Source organism: Drosophila busckii, chromosome 2R, assembly GCF_011750605.1.
Source record: "Drosophila busckii strain San Diego stock center, stock number 13000-0081.31 chromosome 2R, ASM1175060v1, whole genome shotgun sequence".
Lineage (NCBI taxonomy): Eukaryota > Metazoa > Arthropoda > Insecta > Diptera > Drosophilidae > Drosophila > Drosophila busckii.
The window spans coordinates 4566745-4592835 of record NC_046605.1 but is presented as its reverse complement, the minus strand read 5'-3'; the positions used below and the strand labels follow the sequence as shown (position 1 = coordinate 4592835).

Sequence of the window (26091 nt, the reverse complement as noted above, 5' to 3'; positions counted from 1 at the left end):
GCTTTTGCTTTTGCTTTTTACAGCGAGCGCACAATAATTGTTCAATGCCTTTTTTGGCTTTGAAGCACAGCGGAAATTGTTTGTTGTTGTTTGTGTTTGTTTGTTGCACTTGCCACATGCGTTAGACAAACGGAAGCTCGAGCCAAAGTGGCATGACTCAAACGCATTATAAACTTCTATGTGGCCAAGCTGTTGAACTTGTGCCAAGAGCTTTGACTTTAGCCCAAGACGTGCTTCCGTTTTGGTTAAAGCCAAAACGCACAATGGGCTTAGGCCTTATTATTATGATTACTATATAACAGCGGATGTTTGTTAAGTAACAAATGTTTTGTTTGCTTAGTTAGTTTAATGTACATTTACGCTCTATAAAATATTTAACACTTGTTATGGCCTAATGCTCATTTGCATGACCGATTCCAATTAAATTTTATTTTTATGTGCGCATCATTTATCATCTCTGGGCCAGTTCAACAATTGGAGCTGCAGCTAAAACAAACTTAGAACTCGCAGCTGCAGTTTCTTGACCTTTGCGTGCATCATTAGCAGTCAAAAAAAAAAAATAAACAAACATAAACTAGTTAACCGTTAACTATTAACAACAAACTTTTCAAAAAAAAAATTGACGCCTACCGAAAGTTGTCAAATCTTTAGTTTTGTTTGTTTTATTTATTGTTATTGTTGTTGCTGCTTTGGGGCACGGTTTTTACCGTTGTCATATTTCTTGTCAGTTTAGTTATTGTTGTTGCTTAATTTGTTATTATTTTCAGCATTAATTTGTTGATGATTTTTAAATGACTTTTAGCTGCTGGCCATGCATAATTTGTTACTTTTATTGCTATCAAAAAATATAAAATAAAATGCGCTAAGCTTTTAAAATTTGCCTTTCAGTTAAAACTTGTTTTTAAGAAAGTTTGTGTACAAATTAAATGCATTAGCAATTATATATAACTAGAAATTATACAAACATTTTTAAAATAAATTTAAATAAGTCGCAGCACAAAGTTTTTGCACAAATTAAATGCATTAGCCATTAGCATTAAAAAATTATATAAAAATTTTTAAAATAAATTTGAATTGAAGCATACAAGTTTTTACATTTAAATTAATTCTTTGATACTTGACATTTGTATAATAAATTGAATTAGCAAACATGTTGAGCACTGCTTACTGCTTTGTAATTTATTCTTAATTATTTTCTTTTAACCTTGATATTGCTACCCACTTTTAATGCTTAATGCTTGCAACATTTCAAAAATACTTCTGCTCTGGAATTTATGCAATTTCCTGTACGATCCTCTTACTAAAATTGTCAAAAGATCCGCAACAACAAAAAAAATGTTAAATGCTCTGCAAAGCAGCAACATTTCTGTTTAATTACGCCATTCACTATCATTAACACATTTCCCTGTCATCATTCTACGGCGAACTGACCACTGACCCAATTTTCGTGACAAATAAAATAAGCGACTAACTGCAGCAAAAACAGAAGCGTGGCCAGCGCGGAGCTGAGCGGAGTGAAGTTGGCGGAAACTTTTACCGCGCATCGCAAATTACAAATAAACTTTTTTTTTCTTATATACTTAGTTTTATTTTTTATTTATTTTTTTGTTGTTGTTGATGGCTGAAAATGTTTTTAGCTGACAGTTGCAATTGCTGCTGCTGCTGCGGGGAGTGGGGGGCCAGCATTGCAATTAAATGCGAGACTAATTTTCTGGAGCAACAAACTTGTTGCAAAACTTAATTTTCGGGGCGGACAAGCAGCGCAAGAGATAAAGACAAGACAACTTTTGAGCTGAGCAAATGTTAAGCAAGCGTTAAAAAGTTGGCGATATAATATAAATAAATATTTGTAGTTTTTATTTTTAACAAAGCAATGTAAACAGCTGCTAAATATAATTCTTTATAAATGATATAATAAATAAACTAAATATTTTTTTATTATTATCAAACCAATGCAAAAACAACTTCTAGATACAGAATTCTCTATCTATATGTGGATATTTTTTATGAATAGTAGAACTAAATTATTCCAAGCAATACATTTTTTAATAATTCCAAAATGTTCAAAAAGTTTTAAAACAAAATGTTCGAAAAATTTACCAAAAAACTTCAAAAAAATTCCAAAATGTTCAAAAATTTAAAAAAAAAAATTTCGAAAGATTTCTGCAGTAAAATTGAGTTGTTAACTAACTAACTACTAACTATGTTAGTTTTTATATATTGTATTATATTTTTAGAGCGCAGTTTTCACACTCCACAGATTTTTTATTATTACATTATTTTCGAGACTTACTACATCAGCTTTTAATAATGATAACGATCACGCATTGTCACACTAACACAACGAAAAAAAACAACAAACAAACAGCAGCCGAAACGAGGGTCAATTTAAGAGTTGTAAGCACTTGTCCACTACTGAACTGAAGGCCATGGAAATTGTAGCTTTGTCTCATGTCAGTGGATTTTGTAATGAAGTTCACACGCTTTTTGTTTTTTGTGGTCTTCGCATTAACTTGACCAACTGTATTTAACATTGTTTTTGTTTTTTAAGCAAACAACATCTGCTTATCATTAACAGTATCATTATCATTAACTTAATCATAAGCCGCCGAGTTAAGCAGGCGGCAATTAAATTGAGCGTGAAAGTAAAACGTTTTACAGTTGCACAAAAATTACAACAACAACAACAATAAACAATTAAATATCCAAAAACCATTAACACAACTTAGCCAAAAGCTTTCGCTGCTGCTGTAGACTTTAATAAATTGAAAATCAAACAAATTAAATGAATTTTCGTGCAGTGAAGTGAGTGAAAATTAATATAATTAGTGGGGGGTGTAGTGGGGGGTGTAGTGTGGGGATGCACAGCAAGCTTAACGGTCTCATGTGAAAAGCTAATTAAATGCAAATTGTTTGTGCGCATTTTTATACTGATAGCTGCCACGCCCACAGCTGGACGCCCACTCTGCTAAACTCAATTAATCTCTGGCCATAAAAAATCATCCAGTGTCATGACTTTAATTACTTTATTACAGTGCCCCATGCTCTCTACCCCCGCCCCTCTCTCTCTCTGCTGCTAAGTGGCCTGCATTCTTTTTCGGCCCGCACACCGCTGATATATGGCTAAAAGATTCAGTTTTGGCATGTGGCCAACAAGACGTTGAGACTGCCAGAACGAGGACTCCGGTGGGCTGGAATTGGAATTGGAATTCAAGGCGGCCTTAGCGGTACTTTGACTTAAGCGGCTGCCAAAAAAAACGCAGCGAAACGAAAAATTAACCAAAGACAAATCGCTTACGCCCCCCGGTGCAGCAATATGAGCAACATAACAATTTACTACATACACATATCGTATATATTGCATATATGTACAATAAATTATAATTTAATTTATAACAAAGAACGCAGCGCACAGTGTGCTTAAAGATATAAAAGCATGAAATGAAAACGTGTTTAAAAAAAATGCACAAAGTATGAAAATATATTTTTAAAACTCTAAGACTCTACTTAAGTGAATAGCGCTAAGTATATATTAACTATAAAATATTTAAATTTGTTCGTCTATCTACGCTGAGACGAATTTTTAATTAGAAAATATTTGTATTCAATTAATTTAATGTTCTAAAACTCAATGCTATTGGCTAGAGATAAATATAAATACAGTGTATAGTATTACAATAAATCTATAGCATATCAATAAACATATATTCATAGATATTTATGCTAATAAGATTTCTTAATTAAAAAATATTTTTATAAAATTGATTTAATTATACAAAACCTCCCACTCTTATACACATTTGTTGCATAAATTAGGTGCTTATCATTTTCGAACCACTGTTTTGCACTGTGCTCACGTTTCAACCAAAAACTGAACAAAGACATCTCTCTTCTCTTTCTCTCTCTTTAAGTTGAGACAACGGCACACAGGCGTAGCCAGCTTAAAGTCAAACAGCGCACGCCCCCGCGTCGCCCCTCGCATTCGCTCACTAATTGCTAACAACGAAAATATAAATATTGAATGCATTTGGCTTCGCTGTCCAAGCCGAGGAGTCAATGAAAAGTGCGCAAGTATATTAAAAATTAATTAAAAAGCCCACAACTCAACGCAGAGGCGAGTCGAGTGGATTGGAGCGTACATAGAAAGCAGAAAGTAACTAGAGAAATGCTCATTATGATGAGCCAGTAGTCGATCGAGTCGAGTATGAGTCAATTGCAGGTGGGGAGAGTCACAAACTTGTAGCGGGACGCGAGCTACGTGAGCTGCACAGCAAATCAAGCAAGTCTAGAACAACAAGACAAAGCCGCAAAGCAAAAAAAAAATAATAATAAAGCAAAGAAGAAGAAGAACAAGCCGCTTTGGCTGCTAACAAATTGATTGCGAGCGAGAGTAGAGCATGAAGAATTGACCCACTGTGGCGGTGGTAGTGGTGGTGAGCAAGCAAACAAAAAAAATCGCTTTGAATTGTTATAACTGTGGCGAGGCCTCAATATCAATAAGAACGCGCACACTCTCGCGCACACTCTTTCGCTCTCTTTCTCTTTGAAGCCCAACGGCGTAAGCAACTATGAATTTATAATTGACTGTAGCCGGAGCTTAAGTGTTTGCCTGCTGGCCAATTTGTATAATTAACGCACATTTTTCGGCTATTAGCTAGACACACGCACACACACACATACATAAGCTTAAGCTGCGCTTCTTTAATCACCCTTGGCAGTGAGAGTTCAAATTATTATTGACTGCTCATGCCTAACATAATTTATATGGCGAAAGTTTGCAACTAGTTTGCACCACTGTGCAGCGTGTACAGCTGTCCGACTGTCTGTCTATCTATCTGTCAACTGTGCAGTTGAGTGTTAAAAGCAGACGGCAGTTGCCATTTGCTCAGATCAACTGCATAAGTAAACATGACAAGCGACGGCGACGGCAAAAGAATGTGCTGAACGAAGAAGAAGCAGCGAGGGGGCAGCGCAAGAGAGCAAGAGCAAGAGCCAAGCGCAAGAGAGCGACTGCATGAGTATGCCCTTTAATGACAGCGTCTTGAGAGGCAGCGACGCAGGCTGCAGCAGCAATCAAAGCAGAGTTGAGTAAACTTTTTGCTGCTGCTGCTCCTGCGCGACTGCAGCAAAGCGCAATAGAAAGAAAGAAAATAATAATTGTAACGATCGTCAAAGAACGTTCAAACTGATTGCAATCAGAATAGAAAGGTAGCGGATTTTTATTTTAAAACTAAGCCAAGTACTAAACGTTTACATAGACACTGGCAACACTTTGTCTGCGCATTTGTGGAATGTGCAACATGCAACAACAACTCAAGCTGAGTTAGTTAAGCAAACGCTTATGATTTGCCGTTCAGTTTTGTCAGCATCCACAGCATTCATTTATCTAGCTCAGCCATGCTTATCAGCTGTACGCCAGCAAATGCAGATGCAAATATTTACATGCAAGCAGATAAGTTAACCACCAAAAAAACAAACAGACAGACAGACAGACACAACGATAAGCGTTATAAAGCTGTAAGCCATATAACAAATGTTGTTGTTGTTATATGTAACGATTGTATGGATATTTAACAGCTGGAGAAAATGTTTGCTTAGACAAAAAGATCTTTCTTTACCCCGGAAGCATTGAATGCGAGGCGATGTTGCAACTGCGCAAACGCCAGCTACTTTTACTTTACTTTACTTTACTAAAAAAAAAAGAAAGAAAAAGAAAAACGCTTGCATAATGCACTGCAGTTCAAAGAGTTACAGTTACCACGCCTCACCAGCAGCAGCAGCAGCAGCAACTAACAAAAAAAGAAAAACCTTAAGCAAACTTAAGCGACAAGCTGGCAGCGCTAATTCAAACAAATTGCAGCATAAATGCATTATAAAAGGCAGAGCAGCAGCCCACAGTGCGGGAGGGGGGTATTTTGGGGGGGGGCGATAGTGTGACAGTAATAAAAGCAAATTCGAGAATATGGCATGCCACATATATAAAGGAATGCTCTATAGAAAATAGCAGAGCATATGATAAATTACTTATGAATCTAGATGTGGGCAGCAGCAGCACAGTGGAACAAAAGCAAAACATGCGCTCACAAAATAAATATAGCATTTTGCTATAAGTAATAAATTAATAAAGTAATATAAAACACTAAACATAAGCTTAACTATGAAGTTCAAATTTAAAATCTAACATAGAATTCTGCTGTTTATAAATTAACATCAACTAAATACCTAACATAAATTAGAGTAACTATAAAATTTAAATTGCATAATAAATATTGTTTTTTTATATGCTAAATATTAATTTAATTTAATTCAATGCAAAACTGTAAACATAAATTAGATTAACTAGAAAAAAAATCTATTCAATTTAAAAGAAGAATTCTTACTATCGAATTTTTGATGCTTAAATTCGCTAGTAAGAATTCTTCTTTTAAATTGAATAAATGTTTTTTCTATGCTTAATTCATAAATTAATGCTAATTTCAATAATAATGCAGTAAACATTATTAGATTAACTATGAAATTTTAATTGTTAAATTCCAGCATAAATTAATTTTAGATTAAATTATTAATACAGTTCAAATAGTTAGCATAAATTAGTTTAAGCATGAAACTTAAATCTAATAATAAGCATAGAATTCTTCTGTTATGTTAAATTTGTTTATAAATAATAAGCATAATAAAATGAAGTAACTATGATATGCAAAATGAATAATAAACATATAGACATTTTTAATATTAAATTCATTCAATTATGTTTAACTTTGCTCATTAATTTAGCGCAAAACAGTAAAAATAAATCAGATTAGCTATGAAATTTAAATTTAACAATCAAGTGCAGAATTCTTCTATTTTAATTGCAGTGATAAATAATGAATATAATTCAAATTGAATAATATGCATATAAACATTTTTAATATATATTTATATAAATATGTTTAACTTCGTTCATTGACATTTAAATTTAACAATTAAGCATAGCAATCGTCTATTTTAAATTCAGTCATAAATAATTTCTATAAATACTATTTAAATTAGCAAATAAATATATTACTTCTAAGTTAGTTATTTTTTAGTTGGTTTGCTTATTTATTATTTAATTAAGTGTGTAGTGCCCCAAGTAACTCTTCAAACCTTATGTATATTTTGTTTATTTACGCACAAATTGTTTATTTTTAGCCACTGTGCTGTGGCACAAGCCTGCCAGCAAGACACTTGTTGCTCTTGCTGCTTTTGTTGCTGTTGCTCTTGTTGTTGTTGTTGCTGCTGCAGTGCAGCTAATTTGATTAATGATAAGCCAAGCTTAACTGACGACGATTGTGATTCATTATGTGCGCACATCCAGCACACTTAGCGCAAAAGATACAAATGCCGATGCAAAAAGATACAGATACATTTACAGATGCACAACGGACGCATGCGAATTGCCATGGATTTAATAGATTGTTTTGGCACAGAATGCGTTTGAAGAAAGAAAGCACAAACATTTATTTTATTAGCTAAACAACAAGTGCTCGTTGTTCTGAACTAACGGGAGGGGGGGAGCGAGTGAGCTCTAAATGCGTTTGATGCGTAATTGAGCTTCAATTGAATTTTGGTGCCATGGCACTCTTATCTATGAGATACATATACATAGCTCTTCGTTATTTTCGCTCGACGGCTGATTACATGCAATGAGCCACTTCCTTTGTTGCCGACTGGCACGCTAATGCCACGCCCCCTTCCCCTCGCACAGTGGCTTCACATGTGGTTGCGCCTCATTTGGGTCAAAACAGAGCGTGCTTTCAGCCATAAGCCATAAACATAGATCATAGACAACGCCAAAGCGGTCAGCAGCATTGTGTTTAGCTAAATGCAACAAATAATAACATAATGGTTATAAACTAAATAAAGCAGCTGCAGTTGGCTCATAACTAACTGTTCTCAATCGAGTTGGATCGACTATTCCGCGCTCGCTCTTTGATTTATGCGCGTTTTTTAATTAAACTTTTAACTTCCATTTGCCTACAGCAACAATAGCGCTTTATTTATTATTTTTTTTGTTACAATTTTCTCATGTGCAGTGTCTTTGTTAAGTGCAATTAACTTATTTAACTTAAGCTAAGCAGGCTGTTTAATTTGTGTGTTTAATTCTTTTGTTTCTCTTTTAATTTGCGCTCCTTTTCCTTTTGCTTTAGCTTCTCCTGACGCGCCTTTTCGCGCTCTTTCTTCAACGCTTCGCGCTCCTTTTCTTTCTCCTCCAGACGCTTCATTTCCTCCTTCTCCCAGGCTTCAAACTCCTCGCGCTCTGTACTGAGCTTGACAAGCTCATCGGTTTCATTACCCTCCAGTCCCTGATCCAGATCCTTCTGCATTAGCTCCACCTCACGCGGCATCGCCTCCTTGGCTAGACGACGTCGCGTTAGCAGCTCCTTCATCTCCTTGCGATCCTGCTGGCGTTGCTCGCGCTCTTCCTTCTCCTCCTGGCGGCGCTCCTCCTCCTCGGCAAACTTCTCCATTTCATCCTCAGTGTAGGGATATTCGGGCACGTTTGCCCACAGAGGCATCACATTGGTGGTGTTCCACACAAAGACAATGCCCACGAGCGCCAGAATCGAACTGAGCAGCACCATATTGTATTTGGAATTTTTGGCCTTCCAGGCCTTGTAGAAATCCCCCTCCGGCTTGGGCAGATCATCCATAACGGCATGTGTGCCGCCACTGGGAAAATAGCCCGGCTTGGGCTTCGGCGGCTCCGGGTCCTGGCACTTGGGCGCAGTCGAGGGCTTGGGCGGCGGCTTGGCAGCAAATTGTCGCACCAGTTGCAATGCAGCACTCAAGCGATGCTGAGCTGCAGGAAGAGCTGTAGCTTGGCCAGCATTTGGATGGCAATACTCACGCGAAAGGCGCAGCGATCGGGCCAACAAAAGCCTTGACATTCTAATTGCTTTCTAACGTTTACCGCAGCGTCTTGTATGCAAAACGTTTCAATTTTTTCAACTTTATATTTATATTTGAAGTGTAAGCTTGTTAAAAATACATTTGTAGCTAGTGACGTTGTAGCCAAAGCTGCTGGGATTAGCTTAAAGTTGTGCTAGTTTAAAAAAAAGTTTGGCAAAGTTTAAAAAATTTGCAGCCCTACGCTGCAGCTGCTAATTGATTTAATTTGTTTAAACTTTTAGTTATTCACGCGTAGTTGCTTTTTATAAAAATCTAACAAATTTGTCGACAGCAGTTTTTCAAGAATTCCAAACAATTTGTATATATTTTTACTTAAAATTCGACTGGCAAGGCAACGCCAGAGCTTACAACATTTTTTTGAAAATTTATTTAGAATTGTTTCAGTTTCGATAAGCAGCGTGTACAATAAATTTACACAACGGTGCATAAGTACAATTTTAATAGGCCAAAGAGCCAACTAGCTTATCTACCAGACATGACCAGACACAGATACAAAACACACACACACACATACATTAGCATCTAAGAGTTCAACAAATTTCATGGAAATTTATGACAAGTCAAAAGAACAAAATCTACGCAAAGGTGTCACGTGCGACAAACTGACGACAACAACAACAACTAGTTGTCAAAAATAGCATGCACTGCAGACAGACAGACGGACGGACGGACAGACTTTCGAGTTGTCAGTAGTTAAACAGATAAAGAAGCTAAACTGCAGCTCAAATAAATGCATAGAGCAGAGAATGCGGTCAACAAACTTGTTTCGATGCTCAAGGTGCAGCTGTTAACTATATAGATACCCATGTATCTATAGCATGTGGGTGTGTGTGCTTGAACTAGCTTAGAATGCAATCAAATCTATTGGCTTATGACAGCCCATGGAGTATATAGAAATTGACTTACAGTTCCAACTGTATTTTGGAAATTATACTTATGGCTAGCTGCGGGCTCAATATAAAATATGCAGTTCGAGTTCGAATTCGTAAACCTAAAATAAAGAGTTTCGTTACTATACTTGTGTTATATTCGCAATATCTAGATCACGACATCGTTTCGAATAGAATTCGCACAATTTATTCGAATAAATACTTGGAATCGCAATTATCTAGATTCTTACATTGTTTCGAATTGATTTAAGACTATTTAAACCTTATTTTTTTTTATTTTTTTTGTAGCTGCTGGCTCAATATAAAATACAGTTAGTTTCTAGTTGCTGCATACAAAAATATTCGAGTTCGAATTTGTAAGCCTAAATTTATGAATTTCGTTATTATAATTGGGTTGAAGAATACTTATCTACACCATTTATCCAAATAAATACTTGGGTTATAAAATTCGCAATATCTTGATCTCGATATCGTTTCGAATTGAATTCGCGGCAATTCGTGATTATCTAGATGCTTACATTGTTTCGAATTGATTTAAGATTATTTAAACCAAATCATTTTTTTTATTAGTAACTGCTGGCTCAATATAAAATATGCAGTTAGTTTATTATCTCTATGAATTTAAAAATATTTTCGAATTCGAATTCGTAAGCATTTCGGGTTCAAAAATTCGCAATTATCCAAACTATTTATACGAATTGCTTTGTATAGATTTCAGATTATTTATACCCAATACATATTTTGTTTAGCTGCTGGCTAATTAGTAAGTGTAGAGTTTATTGCCAAGTGCCTTTGTTTATTGTTTATTATTAACATTAGATCCTTTATTTTTACTTTCGCGTATTGCGCTTCGACGTGCGTTGCTTCGGTTTCTGGGGCTTAACATTTGGTGAAACCATCATAGAACTTTTCCGCAGCTCCCTTATCTCACTTTTGGGCTTGTAGCGTATGCGATAGCAAACTATGCAGATTATGGCTAAAACTGCATAGACCGCAGCTGCGGCATAACAGGTGAGGGCCGTGCGATCAAACTGCTTGTCCGCATCCTTTTTGAACTCATGCAACTCCTCGTACTCCTCTTGTATGGCGATATCATGCAGAAAGCTTAGCGCTCTGATGGAACAGAACACGCCCATTAATAGACACTGGATGACACCCCAGATGCTGATGAATGCGCAGAACATTGTGCACTTCTTGCCACAAGGGCAACGCAGCTTTTTGCCCATTGTATATATACAATATATATAAATCTCTAGCTTGAGCTTTGACGGCGTCTATACTATAAATTAGACTGGCTGACAGACGTTTGAGGCAAAGCCAGAGAGCTGGGGAGACTGTAACAGGTGCAAAGCCCACATGAAATGAAAAGTATTTGTGGCTTTTAAGTCGCTCAGTCGGTCTCTCTGTCTCTGTCTCAGTTTTTAACCTTGTGCGAATTTAATGACATTAGATCACAGCAGACAGATTGTGAAGTTCATGTGCCTGGCCCGGCATCGAGATCAACATTGTGGCAATAATCCATGTGTTGGCCACAGTTCATACATCAAACTGTTGCTGGCAGTGGGTTTTTTACCATTCGCTTTCGGTTAGTGCTGCGGTTTGCTTTGGGTTGTTCAACTCTAAAAACCACTTGAAATGAATTCGAATTCGAAATTGAATTTGAATTAAAGTTGTTGCGGTTTGACTGTCAACAAACTGACAAACTAAATTTATGCTGCCCAAACAATTTTCTCTTAGCAAGTAAATTCTAAAATAAAAACTCACCCGAAATGGAACGTTTCCCAAAATTACGCAGCTGAGCGTAAAATTTGCCAAAAATTGCTTTGAAAATCCGTTAGCTTAAAGTTGTTGTGAAAATTCGTCAGTTGTGTTTTTCGCAATTGTTAAACTGTTTTTTTTTTTCTTTTATAATTTGTTTGCGTTTTTATTGCTGCTCACTTTTCTGGTTCTTTGTGGCTTTTACTATTTTCGACCGTTAGTTTTATGGTTCAGCAAGTTTATATTATTTAAATAGCCTGTGCTAAAATAATTTACAAACGCTAGCAATTAGCTTTATATATTTATAACACTTGTAAATCAAACAAGCAAATGCTTTCAGCAAAGAACACACAGCTATAGCTCTAAGCTCTTGTTTATTTCCTAATAAATTTTAGAGCCCTTGAAAAACGATAAACGAAAAGCATTAATTGAGGTCGGGTTTTGTAATTGGAAAAAAGGCAAGGGAGTTAGCCCACCTTGACATTAGGGGCGTCTAAAATTTCAATTGACACACAAAATTCACAAATCAATCAAAGCTTAGCCACTGTTACAAATACATAAGTAAATGTATATGCGTATGTGTGTGTGTGTGTGTGGGTCTGCTTGGAGGGCAATTTCAAATGGGTATTTATTGCATTAAGCGCATTCCTCTTGCTCAAGTTTCACACACACACACGTTTATTATTATTAATGTGAATATATTTTTTAACAACACTCGGTTGCACAATTGATTAGCAGTTGTTTTTGCTTATTTAGATTGCAATTAGAAACTTAATTTTCAGTTTACATTCATGCTGAAATGTTTGCTTAACTAAATGGGAAATTATTTTTCTTATCGACATATGACGCTTTAGCTGCTGTCTGAGAAATATACAGACATATACAATCAGCTGTAAATGCAATTCAGCATTTCAAGTTATGATATTTGCATACATATGTATATAGAGTCATTTTTATTTATAGTGGCAATTATTATTATTTATTATTTTGATTTACTGCTGTAATTTCTGATAAGAGCGAGCTTCATGCTAATTACACTCTTCACACTTGTTGCTCTTGTTGTCATTTACTTCTTCTTGGTCTGTTGCTGCGTTTATTTGCTTCGCACTCGAAATCTCGAAACACTTGTTGAAACTCACACACACACACATTTGCACACACACGCACATAAACACAAGAGCGCGACTTTGATGTTGTGGGGAGCTCTTAACTCTGGCTCCAAATGAAAACGAAACACACGAGAACTGAACAAAACCGACAACGACGCGACGCACGTCCAACCTGCTCAACGTTCGCGACTGGAATGGAACAGCAGCGCAGCCAGAGCTGAAGCCAAAGCCAAAGCAAAAGCAGCGAGCAGCGACGCTGCTATGAAAGCAGCAACTGTTGCTTGTTTGTTTTGGACTGTAAAAGAGATTATGCATATTGATTGAAAATTGAGACGACGTTAATGTTGAATGCTAAATATATTTTCAGCTAGATTATGTTGCCCAGATACAGCCACATATATATACATATATACTTATGTAAATGTCAAGGTTAAGGATTAAAAGTACGCGCGCATGTCAGCGAATGAAAGCAAATGTCATAGGCAGCCCCAGAACTTTCAATTTTACATTTGCTAATTTAATTTAAAGCACTACTGCCTAAAAAGTTCTAGGCGTGGATTTCCTGTTTGCCCAATTGGCCAAACTAATTAAAGCTGCGCATTTATGGCAAACTAATCGTTAGTGCTTTGTAGCGATTTTGCCATCATTAAAAGCAGATCTGTATCTGTTAATTTGGCTGACAACAAGCCGCTTAAGCAAGACCATAAACGAAGTGTGATCGCCACAATGGAACGCTGTTACGCCTATGCGCAAACGCATAATTTAGCCAACTCAACATATGTGGCCATAATTAAAAAAGCTTGCAGTAGCCAAGTTATAAACCAGCAAAGAATTAGAAGAACGCAAACTATTGACGAATTTCCGCTCTCAAGCTACTAGAATTTCCAGAGGCCCAAAAACTCATGCGCTTGATTAGAGCCGTTACCGTTTGTTGTCTTAGAAATGAAGTTGGTCATTTGATACAGCCGCTAACGTGGAGTGGAGTGCAGTGGAGTGGGAGTGGGAGTTGTTGGGGCGATTAGCATGTTAAACAGCGGCTGCTTAAAGGCTATAATTAAGCGACAGCGACATAAACTTGGGTATTAGGCGCTAAATACACACACACATACACACACACACAGAGACAGTAAGCAAAAGAGCGCGCGGGTTCTTTTTATGATTTGCATAACTGTTTGGAGCTACGCACTTGCTCTCTCTCGCGCTCTTTGAGCGCTGCGGACTGCGCTGCATTTAAGCACAGACAGCAAACGAAAACAGAGGCAAATAGACAGACACACACACACACACATTGGCATGCAGCTGTACACATACGAAACGTTGGTTGGTTGGGGCTTTCATTTGGCTGGCTAAGAAAGAACAAACAGTCAACCAAACGCCAAGTTGCTGCTACTTTTACATACACTCACTCTCAATAAACAGCAAGAAATAAAGAAAGTAAGGGTATTTAACAAAATACAAACATAATACTCAATACTTAATTTAAATAAATTATAACTTGCTTTGCTTGCTTAGAATTAAACTTGTACGCTGCTGCTTTTTTACAGGGTATTTCAATTCAAATAAACTTTCTTTATACAACAACTTGCTGTACTTTTTACCTTTTCGTTACACACAAAAGAATTTCCATCAATAATGTCAATAGTACAACAACAACAACAACAAGTTAACAACGCGTCAGTTAATACGCGACGACACTCCTCTTGGCTTTGGTGTGGGCCAAGACGAATTATGGCCATTAAAGCTGCTTGGGTTTTTAAGTTATTAAGCAGCTTGCATTTTAAACTGCACACACACATGTGCACAATAAATTTACGAGTGCATTACATGCTGTAATTAGCTTATCATAGTTAACCCTTGCTTAGTTATACATTTTATTTTATAAATCAATAATTTATGCCAGTTACCCATCCTTGCTATTTATGTGCAAATTGTTGCTAAATATGGATTTTAAGGTCAGCGCACAATCACATCACAGCTGTTCAACAAATCTCAGCACCAACCCCTTTAAGCTGCCACACACATATGTAGGTGTGTGCGTGTCTGTGTGTAACGTGTTTGTTGCACACTTATACGTCATTAACTTTTGTAACTTTGATCTAAATTTAAATACTAAATTGATTTATTGTAAGCCAGAGCTTCAGCAACAATGGCCAACAAATTTGTGCGCGCTTTGCTCAGCTGAAAGTTTGAACTCTTTAATTTAAAGTAAATTAAATAAATTAATTAACTATTGTGTAACGTTGCTAAATAAATTGTTATAAAATTTATTAATATTTTAAATAAGTAAAACGACTTATCAGTCGTAATTGAGCTTTTAAAATTTGTGCTTATTTTTTTTTAATTAAAATGTTATAAAAAATGTCGTCTGATAAATTCTCACACATGAAAAGCAGCCTGGAAGCATGCAATGCAAATTGCAAGTTTCTGACTAATATCTTAAGCACACAAATGTATGCTGCACATAGCTATAAACGCTAGGTGGCGGCACTAAATTAAAAAATAATGAACCTAGCTTACTTTTGCTCATCTATATAAAAATATATACATGTAAACAAAGATTACAAAGATTAATTCAATTTAAAGTATAATGCATTATAGTTGTTTTTTTTTTTCATTTATCGTATATCGTATACATATTATCTTAAAAGCCAACGCCTACAATAAACCAACAATATGTTAAACTAGCTTGCAAAATAAGCCTAACTTGCGATTGCATCTATGGTAAAATAGCAAACACTATTGACCCACTACAGGCCTGAATTGGGCCACTTAAGAGGCTGTCAGAAAACCCGCCAAGACCGTCAAGAGCATGATGGAAACCATCACAAATCCAGTTGCCAATTGCCGGCGCGATTGCCAAATGCAATGCAGATGAAAATTTGCCGTTTCAATTCCTCATAGTATTTGGCAACACTTTGTTGTACGAATTTGACGCGTTTTTGCCGCTGCCAGTCGGCGGCTAAGAGTTTTATAGATTCATTCATTAATTCATGCTGCCAGAGCAAAACGTCATAAAATGCCAGACAAGTTTTTATTTCTTTTGACTGCAGTTTAAATACGCTGTAAGCCAAAGGTATATGGACTTGGCCACGCTTTTGCTTAAAAGTTTTAGAGGGTAACTGCTGGTTAACTATTGCTGTTGATTTAATTAAGCAAGAAATGTTTTGGGCTACGTCACTTTGTTGTTAGCACGTTTGCAATTCAAATGCGGCGGCAGCAGCATTAATTAATTGAAAAGCTGCAAAATAACGCATACGCAGCGTGGTGCTGGCGAATCTAACGTATGCGCATAGTATGCGAAGCATTTGCCAACGATCAAACAAAAATAACAAATGCATTGGGCAAGAGCCAGACTGACCAAAAAGCTGCTGCTACTGCGCCTTGGCTATGCCTTTCGGGTTGATGGTTAATTAGACTCCAAAGCCTACAACTCTCAGTCTGAGTCTAAGTCTGACTCAGCCAGCAAAGCAAACTGAACGCCAAAGCATTTTGCACTAATTTGGAGCGCACGCCGTCCGATTGCCAAATGCGTCAACGCTAAATAAAGCAACTATCAAGGGGGGCGTGGCCAACAACCCTTCTCTGGCTAGCAACTATCGCTAGGCTGCTAGTTCGAAAGCAATTTTCACGCTTGTCCAAATGTGGCGCAAACAAGCAAATCTTTTATTTATAAACTCCATTGACAACTATTGTGCATTTTGAGTTTAATATTTGCTAATAGATTTCACATAAATCACATTCTTTTTTCAAAATGATTTATGCACGCACTTGCCTGCCACAGGTGTCTACAATATTGCAAGCGCCAAGACACTCCAAGAGGTGCCTTCAGCTTGTCCAGCGACAGCATGAAATAAGTGCCGCGTCAGCATCGCTTAGGCCTGGCGACTAAATCGATGCATTAACCCTTGAGCTAGTTTACTTCAACTGGAATTTGCTACAAATAATGCAAAAGCAATTAAATGCGATTAAAAGTCTAGTTCGATTGTTGTTATAATCAAATGATAAAAATTGACATAAAAGGAATTTTTTCAATTAGAAAATTGTTTTCGACAAGAGTGCACTATATGGAAAGAGAAAATTCATATAAGTTCCTGAGGAATTTTTCTTTTAAATGCATTATAAACTTTTTATTTTTTTCAAAAAAGGTTCAGTTGCAATACTTTAAATTTATTTTTATAGATAAAAGTTGGCAAATTGTTAATGACAATAGTATAAATATATGCGAAAAATATGCACAAACAATATAAAAATAATTTTCAAATTAAAATATAGAAAGAGAAAATTTAAATAAGTCCCTGAGGAATTTCTTGCAGTTCAGTTTACTTTAAGTTTATTTTTATATATATAAAAGTAATACTCTTAGTTGGAAAATTGTAAGCGACATGGTCATGGACATGGAAATTATATTCAAATTAAAATTAATCCATTATATAAATTTGTTGCATATTAATTTGTATATCATAAGCTCAACACACAAGTGTTAATGGCAGCATTTTTAAAAATCCCACGAACTGACAAGCATGCCAACATCTGTTCTCCATATACTAACTAACATATAGTTATATACAGACAGACAGACATATGTTTTCAAGCCATAAGTGTCCGGCATGTCTGGGCCAGCAATAATAACAGTTGAAACAAAAAGCAAGCTAAAGTCAAAATCAAAATTTTTAACATTAAACGCTCAAATATGGTCAAATGTGGCACGTTGCGGTATTTTGAGGCAGGCCAGGCTGGCATATGAAGAATTGCGATTTGTTGTTGTTAGTCCATATTGATTGGCAAATCACAAATAATTATGCAACTTTTGGCTGTGTCAAAAATTGTCGGCGTTCTTTTCAAGCCGAGAACAATTAGACGACATTCTAGCGGAGATGCCGAGCCAATTAGTCAGGCTAACTAACGCAGCAGCAGCAGGCTAATTAAGTAATTAAATATTGCTAAGCCGAAGGTTGCAATTCAAATCGAATCCCGTAGCAGCAGCAGCTGACCCACCCGTCCCAAAAAATAGCAAATGCTTAGCAAAATAAAACTATTCCTAGAGACTAGGCGACGCTGACGACAAGTGGTCTGCCTTGTGGCAGTTACGTCAGCTGCCACAGCCTCTAGTTGTTGTTGCTGTTGCTGTTGTCGTTGTCCACTTCAAAAAGATACTTCACAAATTGGTGCTGTTGCTGGCCCGCTTTGTTGGCTTTGGCTGAGATTGAAATCGAAAATCGAAATCGTTTTGGCCCGAACTCGGCTTGCCCGGCCTGGCCTGCGTCTGTCGCATGCATTTGCACTATAAAAGTAACGCAACGCACGCAATGCTTGCAACAGTTGCAGTTCTCAGCTAGACCAAGTATAACGCTACAACATGAAACTATTGGTGAGTCGCCAGTCGCCTATTGCCAAACTCTCTGCAGCTGAGTAAGTCAATCCTTTTGCTAGATTCTCACCACCTTGTTGGCTGTGGCTAGCGCTGCGCCCGCTCCTGGACTGCTGGACTACGACTACGGCCATTCGGCACCTTCGTACAGCTATGGACATGCCGCTCCAGCCTACAGCTATGCACATGCTGCTCCAGCTGTCACCTATGCGGCTGCCGCGCCTGTGATTAAATCCTATGCGCCCGCCATCAGCTATGCAGCACCTGTGCTCAAATCTTATGCTGCGCCCGCCATCAGCTACGCTGCACCCACTGTAGTCAAGTCATATGCGCCCGCCATCAGCTATGCTGCACCCACTGTGGTCAAGTCATATGCAGCGCCCGTTGCAGTCGCCGCTCCTGTGGTTAAGGCTGTGCATGCGCCAGCCACCAGCTACTCCCACTTCAGCTCGGTAAGCTTACACAATTGCCCTAGCTGCAACTTTTGTCTCAACACTTTGCTTTAGGTTGTCTCCCATGCCACGCCCGTCATCAAGTCCTATGCCGCTGCTCCCATTATCAAGTCATATGCTGCGCCCGCCATTAGCTATGCTGCTCCTGCTGTCGTTAAGTCTTATGCCGCTCCAGCAATTAGCTACGCTGCTCCCGCCATCTCCTATGGCGGCTATGCCGATCATGGTTATGCCGATCATGGCTATGGCTATCACTAAATGCTGCAAGCAGCACGCGAGTGAGATTGAGAGCAAGAGCGAGAGAGAGAGAGAGAGGATGAATCACGCACGTTTCCCAAAAGTAATACCCAAAAAACTTTCAACAACTCTTATCCCAAAATATTCTGTATTTATTTAAGACTCACACACTGCAAATAAAGAAAAACTTGAATTTTTCAAACGCTCGACAAATCTCTAACATCCAGCACTATAAAGATAATGTTGATGACCAGCAGACTGGCATTGTTTAGCATTTTGGCCACCTGGCGCCAAGGCTGATCCTGTATATTGCCGTAGTCGGTTGACTTAAAAAAAAAAATAAAAGAATAAATCAAAAAATAATGCAAAGAATTTTGTGCTATTCTATGCTTATCAAAGAAATGTTTCTTCGAAAAAGCTATGAAGCAACAAAGCTTGAAAATAGTGTAATAAACTTGGATAAGATAGGATACTAGAAGTTGTTGAATGCTTAAAATCATAGTATAGCTTTGAAATGTTAAGTTAGCTTAGTTCATCGTGCTTAATTAAAATAAAGAAGAATTTAATAATGCAATGTCAGCTTACATAGGAAAATCGCATGCCCAATACCAGACGCAAGGCGGGGCAGTTAATCACAGCCAAAATCCAAGCAGGCGCCTTGCTTCGAGGTGGATAACAACGCAGCCACATGATGGCAATGTGCAGTAAATAGCAATAAACAGAAATGCGCATCACATGCTGATAATCAACCACTGAAAGTAACATAAACTTAATAAATTAAAGTTCCAAAGTTAAGCTATTAGCTTAAGCACATACTAAGCTGTGGCACATAGTGTGGCGAGGCGTGGCGTGTTAGATATATAAGTCCCCAGGCGGTCAACATTAATGTGATAAGTATCAATGCGCCGCGTCGATAGCCGCGCAGCAAAAACGAAAGCACAATAAAGATTTGACAGACTGCAAAACATAAAACACTCCAGTTAATAAATAAATAAAAGTATGTATACACTACTTTTACCTGCCAGTGGCATAACAAACACATGTCTATAGAAAGAGCCGTTCCTTTGCAGCGTAAACTCAATGGCCATGTCGCCGTGCATGCTCTGCCTTAGGCCTTCCGGCGAATAACGCATGGACTCAGCATTCTCTAAATGCGTAACGCCAATTTCCACAAACGTCCAGCCGGACAGCGTGTTTACATGTTCGTTGGGCGCCAGCGGACGTTGCGTATCATAGATTAATGCCAACCCGTTTGTAGCTAATCCCATTTTAATATCGCAATGAACTCGCTCGTGTGGCCAGTTGCGTGCGCTGTCCACACACCAGGTATTAAGCTCCAGATTGTTTACCATTAAAGTGACATTGCCATCGGCATAAACACGCAATTCGTATGACTTGAGCACATTGCCCATAGAATCCCAAGCGCCGCTGCAAGCAAATACAAAAAAGTTAATTACTATTCCAAGCGCCTAGGCCTAACTTACTTCAGCACAAGCAGCTCTGGCGTCCAGATCTCTAGTTGTTTGTGCACCAAGTAAGTCATATTATTGTAGTTTTCCGGTTTCCATGTTAGGCGCGGGTCCTGCCAGTGCAGCAACAGCTGCAGTCGTGTGCGCAGCATTGCATTGGCTGGTTCATAGGTCAAAGAACGCATTTGAAAATTAAAACTCAGCCCACTTAGCTTGGCGGGTAGGCTGCTGTTTTGTCCCTGGTCGTTAAGCGCGTTCATTAAACGCTCCTGAACTGTAAGCTGACGCTTCTCCTTTTCCATTTCAGTAGCTGGCATTAAAGATTATTTTCATAAGACTGTCGGTTTAGTGTAGCTATGAGACTTACAGTAGCCATCAAAGGCGCAATCGTAGAACCAACGAGCACTATTTGTGCCAAAGCTGCTGAAGCTTATGTAGTTTATGTTGAGCGCAGAGGCATCCATAAAATGCAGCAGCGGCTCCTTTTTAAAGCCCGGTATATAAACATACAAATCGCCCTCTACAATGCAGAATTATATTATTAATAAGCACTAAAATAGTGCAAGATTTGGTAGCTTACCCTTTGTTTGTATTATTTCAACTGGTGTGGGATCGTACATTGATAACAGATGCGGATCTTGGTTCGTCGAAACGCGCCTCAGTCCCATACTGGTGCGTATAGCCGAGAATGTATTTCCGCCAGCGCCTATCACTGGTGGTACACAATAAAGAGAGCGACAGAGAGGCGTATAGAGTTTTATCTGACTTTGCACACCCATAAAACTCACCAATTTCGTATACGCGATCATTGGGTCGGGGTCGGCTTGTTACGGATAACAATATGTGTGCATCCATGCTGGTCAGCACATAGAATTTCAAGTGCAGCCGCTGGTTAGGCTCTATATTGTTGTTGTCCATCGTGTGCACCATGAAAGAGTCCTTATAGGAATAACCTCTGCTTGATTCAATTTCATAGCTGTTGCAGGAGTCCAGCTGTGCAAAGCTGATGTTGAAACGACTTTCAACTGTTACCAGACAGGCACACAAGGCCAAGCTTATCAAGCCACTGATAAATGCGCCTTGCATTCTTATTATTATTTATACTTAATTGCTCTGCCGATCTTTATTGGACAAATTTCTGAAAACAACTAAAATAAACTGCGCGCCTTAAGCGTTTCGATTGGCAATCGCGGGCTTTTTTTATCGTGCAAAATTTATCGAACATATATGTTGTGACCCACACACTGTCATCCAGTATAACACGAAATCTTTTAAGAAAAAAACAAAAAAAATAATTCGGCATTAAAATTAATCAAGTCAATAATTTAGACAAACGCCAGCAATAACAATTGCTCCGTCCGGACATGCCCGACGACACGCCAGATGCCAAAGCCCAGAAACTGGCAGCGGCACGCAAAAAGGTAAAAATATATTTAAAAAACATTATGACGTGGACACAGACACAATTAGGCCTTGTATTGATTTTGGTAATTGTTTCAGCTGAAAGAGTACCAACAACGCAACAACAACAATGTTGATGAAAACGCAGGCACCAATACAAACTCATCGACTGTGAGCATTTCCAGCAACGTGTCCGAGCATTCCGATTGCGAATTAAACAATGCAGGTGCCGCCAGTGGCAGCGCGCAACAGACTATGGAATTTAGCCCAAGCGCCGCGTCAGCAGCAAATGATGTTGCGGCCTATTTTACACAGCCATCAATGCCGCAGATGGAGGCGCAGCCGATGCTAATGCCGACAGCCATACTGAGCCACAATGGGCAGGGAGATACAAATCTGCAGACGATACAAGTGCTGATAGCAGAGAAGGCGCAACTAAACACAGATTTGACCAAATGGCGTCATCTATGTCGGCAGCATGAGTTGGAGTTGGAAGAAGTACGCACGGAGCACAGTCAAGCGGGTCAGCGTGTAGAGCAGCTGCAGCAACATGCACAGGAGCTGCAACGTAGCGCCGAACAGCAGCGCAACACAAATGCTGAACTGCAACACAAATTGGCGCTGTCGCAAGCACAAATCGAAGATCAGCGAGCACACCTAAGCGAGGTGGAGGCACAACTAAAGCAATTGACGGCGCGCCAGGATGAGCTGCAACAACAGCTTACAGACAAGTGCAATGAGCTGGACATGGCGCTATTAAAGCTGCGCCAGTTGTCCGATGAGTCCCATGTCAATACAGACAATCGCGTGGAAACACTCACACAGACACAATACATGTACGAGCAGCAAATACGCGATTTGCAACAAATGGTGGCACAGCTGACACAGGACAAGGAGCAAGCATCTCTGCAGTATCAGAACTATGTAGGCAATCTAAATGAGCGCAACTCTGAGCTAAGTGAGGAGTGCACACAGCTAAGAGAACGCGAACGTCAGCTGGTGGAGCACGTTAGCAGCCTGGAGCGGGATATACAAAAGAATCTAGCGCTGCAGGCACAATACAAAGAGCAGGCAGCAAGTCAGCTGGCTCAACAACAGCCAAAAGAGCAACCTGCAATGGTAAGTACAGCAGAAAAAATAAATTGGCAATTATAAAAGTGTATAACTTGCTTTTAGGTGCAGGACAATGCTGAATTGGTTGCACTTAAGGAGCGCCTTAGCGACTTTGACTTTGAGCGACACGAGTTTCAGTTGAAAATCAAATCCCAGCATGATCAGCTACAGCTGAAAGATGAAACCATTGGAGACCTGGAGCAGCAGCTGCAGCGTCTGCAAACAGAGCAGCCGGATCAGGTCAAGCTGCTGGCCACTATGGAATCGGACAAGGTTGCTGCCTCACGCGCGCTTACGCAAAACGTTGAGATGAAAAAGCAGCTGGATGAGCTGGAGCTACGTTTTGTGCAGTTGACCAATGACAAAGCTGAGTTGGTCAATAAGCTGGATGCCGAAGAGTTTGCCAATCGCGAGATACGTTCCAACTACAGCAAAATGGAGCAACAGTTGCAGGCAAACGATGAGCGCTACAAATTCAAAGATGAGGAAATGATACGACTCTCGCATGAGAATGTTGAACTGCAGCGCATGCAGTTGGTGTTGAAGCAGCAATTGGATCGACTGCAGCACTATGAGGTAAGCGTTAGATGAAGCTAAAATTATATTTTAATTTCAACATTTGAATATTGCAGGCGCAGGCCTATCACAATCACGCATCGCCAGATGCAGCAGCTGTTGAAGAAGGCGCCGCTGAGGCAAAGGAGGTGCATGAGCAGCACGATCATAACCACGAGCACGACCACGATCATCACGATCACGATCACAATCATGAAGGACATGATCATCATAATCATAATCATCATCATCATCACCATCACCAGCATAGTGAAGAGCATGGCACACATTCCCATAATGAGAGCAGCTGCAAGACACCTTTGCTACCCAGTGCCGAAGCTGTGGAAAAACTGCAATCACGCTTCACCAAGCTCATTAGCCAAGTGGCAGATTTAACCGAGGAGAAGCACAGCCTGGAGCATTTGGTGCTGCAGCTGCAAAGCGAGACGGAAACCATTGGCGAGTACATAGCACTCTATCAAACCCAGCGCCGCATGTTGAAGCAGCGCGAATACGAGAAGGCCACTCAGATGCGACTGCTCCAAGCGGAGCGTGCACAACTGCGCGAAAAAATTGAGACGCTAAACAAGCTGGTGGGCAGTTTAGGTGTGGTTCAGCCAACTGAGCAACCAGCAGCAATTGTTAATGGCACAGCAGAGCAACAAACAACAGTTGCAAATGAAAGCACAGAGAGCGCAAATTCGCAACAAATTTTATATAAAATACAGGATATAATAACAGAAATTAAGGTGAATACCGAAGAGTCGCCCAACACAGCGGCACAGCCAGGTGGACATGCTGTAGATCATTTAAACTGTTGCCTGGGCAAATTTGAGGTGGTCTGAGCCAAGTGTGCAATTCGTGTTTTATAAATTTTCTATACAACCTCCTATAAGTATATTTGTATGTATGTACGTATGTATGTGTTTCATAAAATGAATGCATAAATCAAATTGTTTGGTCAAGGCAAATGCTCTTTACAGAAGCTTAAATAAAATAAAATATTTAATATAAAGTATGAACGGCAAAAGAATTTTATATAATTTTACGCATCTCTAAATCAATTATAATATTTTTGACGATTTACGTTTAGTTTTCTATGCTGTAGTAATCTAATCAATCTTATTTGCTTACTTCTGTATTGTTCTTAGACCAGAGCGGAGTTAAGTTTTTAAATTAGCGCCCGTGTCGTTTCTTAATTTCGATTTTATGTCTCTATCTATCATCGAAGTTGGGCGACAGTTTCGACTCGGTAGTTGACTGATACTAATGGAAGCCTCTCTGTCGCTGACACTGGAGCTGGAACATTGGCTTTTCCTTGGTCGCCCGCGTTTTGATTTTGTTGCATTACTCGCGCGAGGCGTTGGCTCCGCCTGATGTTGTGTACTGCTGCCATTCTTTCTAGGTCGACCGCGTTTTGATTTTGTTGAATTGCTAGTGCAAGATTCTGCTTGATGTGGTGTACTGCAAGCACCCTGACGAGACACAAGGCTCTGATCAAAAATACTACGTCGCGGCGTTGAATTTGATGTAATGTCTGGTATCGAGATTCGCATAGGTGAGCGCTCAGTGGCACGCCGCACTTGTGGTATGCTCTGCTCCAAATCAACTAGCTCCACAGCATCTTGACAAAAGCGCGGCGTTGGGCCACGCCGTACAGTTACTGTTGTTATGATTTCGGTTGGTGGCAATGGCGATGCTTCAATACTACTGTTGATCAGAAGCGTACGACTTTCTTCGAAGCTGGAGGATAGCGTCTCGTCCTCGTCATTCTCTTCAATAATTGAATATATACCGGGTAACTTCGGTGTATCTAAATCTGGCTCTATTTCAACTCCCACTAATTCTGGTGATGTTTGCTCTATTTGGGTAGCCGATTCTTCAGGTGAGGTCGAGGTGCGCGATGCTTGTTGTGTTTCGGCTCTCGATGTATCTGGTGATGTTGGTGGATCTGACGAGTCACAGGTTAACAATAGCTCTGATACATACCGCGGACGCGGCATGTCCCTTGGAGATTTTTCTGCAGTCTATAAAAAACAATTCTTAGAGTTACGAAATCAACTCTTCAGAGTGAACACATACCGGTTGTGCTGTTGTTACAGTCTGCTCAGGATCTTGTATATCGCTGGCACTTGGTAAGCTGGAGCGTCTAATAGGCGAAGTGGGAAGTGAACTACGATGTACTAGCCTGGATCGGCGCAGTTCGGCAGAGGCTTGACTACTACTAAAGCGGCTGTGTCTTTGCGAATTAGTGTTGACTGCGACATCTATATCAAATTCTGAGTTCAAATCCAAACTATATAGCATCTTTTTAATGGCACATTTTAATTTAGTCTCTTGATATTGAGCGTCGCTTAGGTGTTTTTCTCGCTCTTCGAGCAATTGCCTTTTGAGCATTACTTCACTCCTTTGAAGTTCGCCAATAATCTTACGTTGCTTCTGTATTTCATGCATCAGCTGTGCATTTAATAGTTTATACTGTTGCTCCATTTATTTTAATCCGAATTAGAACTTATAAGCAAAATATTTTTGAGTTTGGCGTCTATAATAGAGTTGTATCATATAAAAAAGTATCGATGTATGTTCACAATATCGTTCAATTGAACTACACATTAAACTGAACCAGTATTTACGTCCCTGGTTACTGGTTGTTCGTTCAATCCAGGGATAAAAACATTTTAGATTTTTCTGCTTAATTTAATACAAAAATATAAACAACACATAAATATTGTTAAACATATTGAGAAAAAAAAAAACTATAACAATATTGTTGTTTTTCCTTACTTAATTTTTTGTAATACTTCT

At 38.9% G+C, this 26091-nt stretch overlaps 7 protein-coding genes across 9 annotated transcripts in view; 2 read left to right on the top strand and 5 right to left on the bottom strand.

Annotated features, from left to right (window-relative positions):
* Window positions 1-12880, bottom strand: part of LOC108597095 — a 40652-nt gene extending 27772 nt beyond the window's left edge. Inside the window, exons 1-2 of one of the 3 annotated variants that reach the window (XM_017983460.2) lie at window positions 12579-12880; window positions 11589-11844 (exon numbers count right to left, since the gene is read on the bottom strand). The gene's annotated coding sequence lies outside the window, so the exon portion shown is untranslated. The remainder of the gene's footprint in view (window positions 1-11588; window positions 11845-12578) is intronic. The other 2 variants (XM_033293369.1, XM_033293370.1) reach the window with 2 other exon arrangements.
* On the bottom strand, window positions 7989-9077 carry LOC108595558 (putative uncharacterized protein DDB_G0271982). The gene is made up of 2 exons (XM_017980818.2): window positions 8873-9077; window positions 7989-8824 (listed from the first exon to the last, which is right to left on the bottom strand). Exons 1-2 carry the CDS (start codon window positions 8910-8912, stop codon window positions 8121-8123), a joined length of 744 nt encoding a protein of 247 aa, XP_017836307.2. The 5' UTR covers window positions 8913-9077; the 3' UTR covers window positions 7989-8120.
* LOC108595888 (ribonuclease kappa) lies at window positions 10587-11145 on the bottom strand. The gene has a single exon (XM_017981177.1). The coding sequence runs from the start codon at window positions 11048-11050 to the stop codon at window positions 10655-10657; it is 396 nt and encodes a 131-aa protein (XP_017836666.1). The 5' UTR covers window positions 11051-11145; the 3' UTR covers window positions 10587-10654.
* A 5123-nt stretch (window positions 12881-18003) lies between the features above and the next one.
* On the top strand, window positions 18004-18916 carry LOC108595289 (cuticle protein 16.5). The gene is made up of 3 exons (XM_017980502.2): window positions 18004-18059; window positions 18122-18511; window positions 18566-18916. The coding sequence occupies exons 1-3, from the start codon at window positions 18048-18050 to the stop codon at window positions 18767-18769; spliced, it is 606 nt and encodes a 201-aa protein (XP_017835991.1). The 5' UTR covers window positions 18004-18047; the 3' UTR covers window positions 18770-18916.
* On the bottom strand, window positions 18877-21309 carry LOC108595288 (neuronal acetylcholine receptor subunit alpha-4). The gene is made up of 8 exons (XM_017980829.1): window positions 21006-21309; window positions 20798-20929; window positions 20585-20737; window positions 20233-20527; window positions 19767-20176; window positions 19565-19705; window positions 19334-19500; window positions 18877-19074 (listed from the first exon to the last, which is right to left on the bottom strand). Exons 1-8 carry the CDS (start codon window positions 21301-21303, stop codon window positions 18946-18948), a joined length of 1725 nt encoding a protein of 574 aa, XP_017836318.1. The 5' UTR covers window positions 21304-21309; the 3' UTR covers window positions 18877-18945.
* A 166-nt stretch (window positions 21310-21475) lies between these two features.
* On the top strand, window positions 21476-24316 carry LOC108597411 (golgin subfamily A member 2). The gene is made up of 4 exons (XM_017983959.1): window positions 21476-21638; window positions 21718-22737; window positions 22795-23307; window positions 23364-24316. The coding sequence occupies exons 1-4, from the start codon at window positions 21582-21584 to the stop codon at window positions 24129-24131; spliced, it is 2358 nt and encodes a 785-aa protein (XP_017839448.1). The 5' UTR covers window positions 21476-21581; the 3' UTR covers window positions 24132-24316.
* LOC108596978 (shugoshin) lies at window positions 24314-25833 on the bottom strand. The gene is made up of 2 exons (XM_017983232.2): window positions 25369-25833; window positions 24314-25313 (listed from the first exon to the last, which is right to left on the bottom strand). The coding sequence occupies exons 1-2, from the start codon at window positions 25774-25776 to the stop codon at window positions 24450-24452; spliced, it is 1272 nt and encodes a 423-aa protein (XP_017838721.1). The 5' UTR covers window positions 25777-25833; the 3' UTR covers window positions 24314-24449.
* Between the last annotated feature and the right edge of the window lie 258 nt (window positions 25834-26091).

Coding starts and splice junctions, on each gene's coding strand:
- LOC108595288 (XM_017980829.1), bottom strand. CDS start 21,303: ATGCAAGGCGCATTTATCAGTGGCTTGATAAGCTTGGCCTTGTGTGCC. Junction 20,930..21,005: donor TGATCGCGTATACGAAATTG/GTGAGTTTTATG, acceptor GTGTACCACCAG/TGATAGGCGCTGGCGGAAAT. Junction 19,501..19,564: donor ACACTATGTGCCACAGCTTA/GTATGTGCTTAA, acceptor TGTTACTTTCAG/TGGTTGATTATCAGCATGTG.
- LOC108595558 (XM_017980818.2), bottom strand. CDS start 8,912: ATGTCAAGGCTTTTGTTGGCCCGATCGCTGCGCCTTTCGC. Junction 8,825..8,872: donor CCGATCGCTGCGCCTTTCGC/GTGAGTATTGCC, acceptor CTCTTCCTGCAG/CTCAGCATCGCTTGAGTGCT.
- LOC108595888 (XM_017981177.1), bottom strand. CDS start 11,050: ATGGGCAAAAAGCTGCGTTGCCCTTGTGGCAAGAAGTGCACAATGTTC.
- LOC108595289 (XM_017980502.2), top strand. Junction 18,512..18,565: donor GCTACTCCCACTTCAGCTCG/GTAAGCTTACAC, acceptor ACTTTGCTTTAG/GTTGTCTCCCATGCCACGCC.
- LOC108596978 (XM_017983232.2), bottom strand. CDS start 25,776: ATGGAGCAACAGTATAAACTATTAAATGCACAGCTGATGCATGAAATA. Junction 25,314..25,368: donor CTGTAACAACAGCACAACCG/GTATGTGTTCAC, acceptor TGTTTTTTATAG/ACTGCAGAAAAATCTCCAAG.
- LOC108597411 (XM_017983959.1), top strand. CDS start 21,582: ATGCCCGACGACACGCCAGATGCCAAAGCCCAGAAACTGGCAGCGGCA. Junction 21,639..21,717: donor TGGCAGCGGCACGCAAAAAG/GTAAAAATATAT, acceptor TAATTGTTTCAG/CTGAAAGAGTACCAACAACG. Junction 22,738..22,794: donor CAAAAGAGCAACCTGCAATG/GTAAGTACAGCA, acceptor ACTTGCTTTTAG/GTGCAGGACAATGCTGAATT.